Source organism: Penaeus vannamei, chromosome 41, assembly GCF_042767895.1.
Source record: "Penaeus vannamei isolate JL-2024 chromosome 41, ASM4276789v1, whole genome shotgun sequence".
NCBI lineage: Eukaryota > Metazoa > Arthropoda > Malacostraca > Decapoda > Penaeidae > Penaeus > Penaeus vannamei.
In genome coordinates, this window is record NC_091589.1 from 26,164,920 (window position 1) to 26,169,919 (window position 5,000).

The following is a 5,000-nucleotide window of genomic DNA, read 5'->3' on the forward strand; positions in this document are numbered from 1 at the left end:
AGGAAGATAAGGAGGAAAAAGAAGATGAGGAGGAGAAAGAGGAAGGAGGAGGAGGAATAGGTGGTAGAGGTAGAGGAGAGAGGAGGAAGGAGGGGAGGAAGTGATAAGGGGAAAGAGAAAGAAAAAGTAGAAGAGCAAAAAAACAAATAAAAATCTACAGTTCTGCTAACAATTCTGCCAACAATCACAATGATCCACCTACCATAATGTTGGGGAGTGTGGCATAACGAGGTTCGTTAAGTCGCAAATCAGCAGAAACAACGGCAGGGAGCTTCACCTTGATGGACTCCAACCCGCCATCAATTTCTCGAGTCACCTCCAATTCACCATCTGTTTTCTTTATCTATAACAAGTTTAAGAAAGTTTACAGTCACTAACTACTCCTTTGTGGTCTCTCTAGGTTTAATGTAGTCAGATTCCTAATTCATCCTTTAATAACAACAATGTTCTTAATTGAAGTATCGATTCATATTCTTCCTCACTCGATATCCTGATATGATATATTTATAAAAAGAATTCTACTTTACTGAAGGAAACTTTCCAAACTTTGGCTCATGAAAAAATAAAATTAAAAATTATAATAATAATACCAGGAAACATTACAATGACTTTCCAGCATAACTAAAATCAATTTCTTTGGTGAAAATAACTCCTTCTAAAGTTATAGCCAGAATCTAATATTTACTGGAACAAATACTGTGGTCAGGAGAGACTCGAGTAAAGTTCCTAAAACATCCTGCCCTTTCTATTAGGCATTCCAAGCCACTCCTGAGAAAAAGCCCGGGCAAAGCTAGACTTCGCAAATCTAACCGAACTGAACCGAACTATTAGGCATTAGGACTCACTTCAGAAGCAAACGTTGCCTGGGGCCAGTTGAGGAGAGACGCCGTCATCTGAGCTGTGGCATTGGTGTCGTCATCGATGGCCTGCTTGCCGACAATCAGCAGATCTCCTCCTTCCTTCTCCACAAGCTTTGCCAAGATCTTGGACACATGGAGGGGCTCCAGCTTCTCCATCTCCTTGGCTGGGACTTCCACATGAATGCCACGGTCAGCTCCCATAGCCAAGGCAGTCCTGATGGTCTCCTGCAAAATAATGAAAAATGTAAAATGAATGGTTAGAACAGACAGACTGGTAGACTCACTCACTCACTCACTCTCTCTCAGGAGAGGTACCTTCAAACCAATAATCAAAAGGAAAACGCATAACACAAATCAGTTTCCATTTCGCTTCCATCTCACCTGTGCTTGTGCAGGCCCACATGAGACTGCAATAACCTCCTTGGCGATCTTCTTCTCCTTCAGACGGACTGCTTCTTCAATAGCAATCTCGTCAAAAGGGTTCATCGAGTGCTTGACGCCATCAGTCACCACACCCAACTTGTCAGGGCGGACACGAATCTGAAATTATCAAATTTGGCTTATAAGTTGAAATTTGAGTTGAAAACAAGTACAGAGTCAACAGAAAATAACAATTTCACTTTTGTTTTTCTTTTTTTACATTACATATTTTGATGATACAGTTATATTTGTAAAATAGTTCATACATTACACTAACAAGATAAAAACAAATTATATCTATGTATATCTATCTCTCTATACATCTTGTGGGCCTTAATCCATAAGCTGCAAGCCAAAATGTGCCCCTGGCCTGGTGTCACTGCTGCAGAAACTGCCCCAAATAGTTACCAAACATTATACATAGCAATAAAGCTCAGTTCTGAACACTGTAAGGTACTTGTACTGCAGATTCTGAAGACTATGAAGTACTTACAATGCAGATTCTAACAAGACCCTGTACTACATCAAAACCACAATTAATTTGCACAATGGTAGTAGCTCATGTGTGTCATTGGCAGACCACTTGTTAAAAAAAGGAATACCTCACTGCATTTCTTCTCCTTCTGCCTTTTTCATGCTTATTATGCCACCCTTCAAGCTTCTAGAAAATGTTAAACCTGATACAGAAGAAGAGAAAGATTAAGGAAATGCTGAGAAAAGACAAGATTTGACAAAAGCTACTTGCAACAGAGTAAAAGAAGGATTGTGGAAATAAAAAGAAAAAAAAGGAAGTAAACAAAATACTTTTGCATTTGCAATGATGAATTTCATTTTGCGGTTACTATGATCATTAATATTGATACTCAGGCTTGGCTAACAGTTAGAAAACTTCCCACAAATTAAATTCTTTTATCTGGAACCATCATCAATTTTCATTCTCTAATACACTAAATGTTTTCTTATTTATTTATCAGACAAGGTCACTTTCTATTATTATACCTAGATGAAGGATGCATTAATATACTGCACTCATGCAGTTTCTTATATAGACAAGGAAAATAGGTGTTATTGTTTTTTATAAGAATAATATAGATACAACTGGAAGAATGTGAACTAATTATGCATAATCTGCATTAATTTGATAACTGATTAATCCCCAACAACTTTCATAGCAGGCTTTTCTTTTTCTTTTAGCCAAGACAGGAATCAAGCCTCAACTTGGGAGTCATTTCAGTGGCTATTCATAGAAAACTAACATTTCATAAGAGGTACCCCAGTTTTCACAAATTCCTCACATTTGCACCAATCAAGTTTTTCTTATTTATAAAAGAGAATACGTAATTTAACCTGTGGTGGTTAAATCTATCTCTTAACATGAACGAGGCTTATTCTTCTCAAGAGTATTAAAAAATCACCAATTAGATGCTTGTTTATTAGATATTCTTAAAAGATAACTTGGCACTGTGCCACTATAAGGATGGACCTCTGATTGTAGACCACCTAACACAGCTGGCAGCAAGTAAATCTGGATAGATCACTGCCAATGTCATGTGATAGTCGAACTGTGAGAGCAGAGCAAATGTCTTCTGAATGTCTACCTTACGTTTTATCAATCATACTGACATTCAATCTGCATCTGCTTAAAACTTGATGTGATCTGTGCTGGAAGGCCGGGCAATCCTATTAGATAAGAGACGCAACAGTAGTCCAGCAAAGATCAATAAGTTTCCACCATATGTAATCCTGCAGAATGGAGTGTGACCTGGTTCTGTACTTGGCCATAAAACAAGTTAGGAAGCTCTACATGCTAGGCACTGCCAGATCATTGACGGGTGTAGTAGCTGCAAAGGCATTTTCTGAAGATTCACTTCACCTAATAATCATGAAGACATTATCATTAACAATCATTATGTCATAAAATTTTGGAAAGTTATTTTTTCCTCAATATAATCCTTTCAGTATTTATTACCAAGGGTCAGACACCCTCCAGAGCCAGAGTCCCAAAATCAGGGTATCATGTGAACCCAAAAATCATAACCTAAGCTTTCCTACCTTCTATCTATTCCCTAGGCAGAGGGAGGAAGCCCCCTGTGCCCCCATTTATTAGCACTTTGTGCCAACTTATAGAAAATGAACGTTAAGGAACTCTGGCTGTGCGAGGGTCATATGCAGCGGATATTTTCATCATTTTCTGGTAAATTTGAGGCCGCAGCAGCTGTATCTGGGCTCTTTCTGACTACTTCTAATGCTGCATATCATGGAAGTATCCATTTCTCTCTAGCTCTATACAACAATCTATATTTATATGCAATAATCCAGACAATATGTTTTTTATCACAAAACTAATATAGCAAACTGCAGCAATTTCAATTGTGTCATAAACCAAGAAAATATTCTACGTGACCTTCAATTCTAGAGCAAGACAGTAAAACGCAGATACAACTTCTGGTCCAATTTCATTTTTTTATCCTGCTGCATCGCAAACGGCAACCTTCAACAAACACTGATAGATTAATAAATTCCAGACACTCTTTATGTATATCATATCTAAAGTTAAAGGAAAATCTACCAAATAAACAACTTTTTGACAGACCTCCTTGCCAGTTTATCAATATATAAGGAAAGCGTCTAAGCTCCATTTTGCCAGAGTATAAATGGTCGACCTTTATTGGAGAGCCAAAGGTGCAGCGGGCAAGACAATCACTCGACACCACCAAGTATGGCTTTAGACATTAAGGATTTCATAATACAGAGAATTGTGAATTAATAACTATAATTCAATAAACTTCATTACCATGAAACGAAAATCATCTAATAGGAAAAGAAGAACCATTTTTTTTTTATTATCCGAATACGTAACGAACATGACACATAAAAAAGTATCTCTCAGCCGGTTTGTTAGAACTGTGCCAGGCTCGACCCAATGAATTTACATAAATTCAGACGCAGAAATAGAGGCATATCTGTCTATATGTCTGATAGATATACATTTAACCATCAATTTGCCGGGTTGATACGCATGTCCAGACTGATAAATATGCATTTATTTCTTTATTTATGCATGTTAGGTATAGGAATACTCATATAATAATAATAAATAATAAATAATAATAATAATAATAATAATAATAATAATAATAATAATAATAATAATAATAATAATAATAATAATAATAATAATAATAATAATAAAAAATAATAAAAAATAATAATAAATAATAAGAATAATAAATAATAAGAATAATAAATAATAAGAATAATAAATAATAATAATAATAATAATAAGAATAATAATAAATAATAAATAATAATAATAATAATAATAAATAATAAGAATAAGCATATGAATATTCAGGCCTCGCACAATTCTAACAAACCGGCCGTTAGAATTCACTCAGCCAATCGACCCTACACATTGACCTCGCACGGGAACCAAAAAGCCGCGCCGACCTGCACCCGAGAAACACTATCAGCTTATCAGAAGAAAATTATATATTCATGTCCCTGAGAACTTTTTTTTTTTTTTTTTGCAAAGTCAACTGATAACGAAATAGAAATGGAAAGAAGTTAAATAAGAGCTAAATACCATGACTTTTTTTTTTTAACTTGTCAGAAGAACAGCTTTAATTTGATTTAATTAATAATTTAATTTAATTAAGTTATTTAAAGATACCGGTTTGGTATATACGTAAAAAAATAAATAAATAGTTATGGATATAA

At 35.3% G+C, this 5,000-nt stretch overlaps 1 protein-coding gene across 1 annotated transcript in view; it reads right to left on the reverse strand.

Moving 5' to 3' along the window:
* Etfb (Electron transfer flavoprotein beta subunit) overlaps positions 1–5,000 on the reverse strand; it is a 6,187-nt gene that overhangs the window by 797 nt on the left and 390 nt on the right. The window contains exons 2-4 of the mRNA XM_027360550.2: positions 1,242–1,400; positions 846–1,085; positions 203–343 (exon numbers count right to left, since the gene is read on the reverse strand). Of these exons, the coding sequence (XP_027216351.1) occupies positions 203–343; positions 846–1,085; positions 1,242–1,400 (540 nt within the window). The remainder of the gene's footprint in view (positions 1–202; positions 344–845; positions 1,086–1,241; positions 1,401–5,000) is intronic.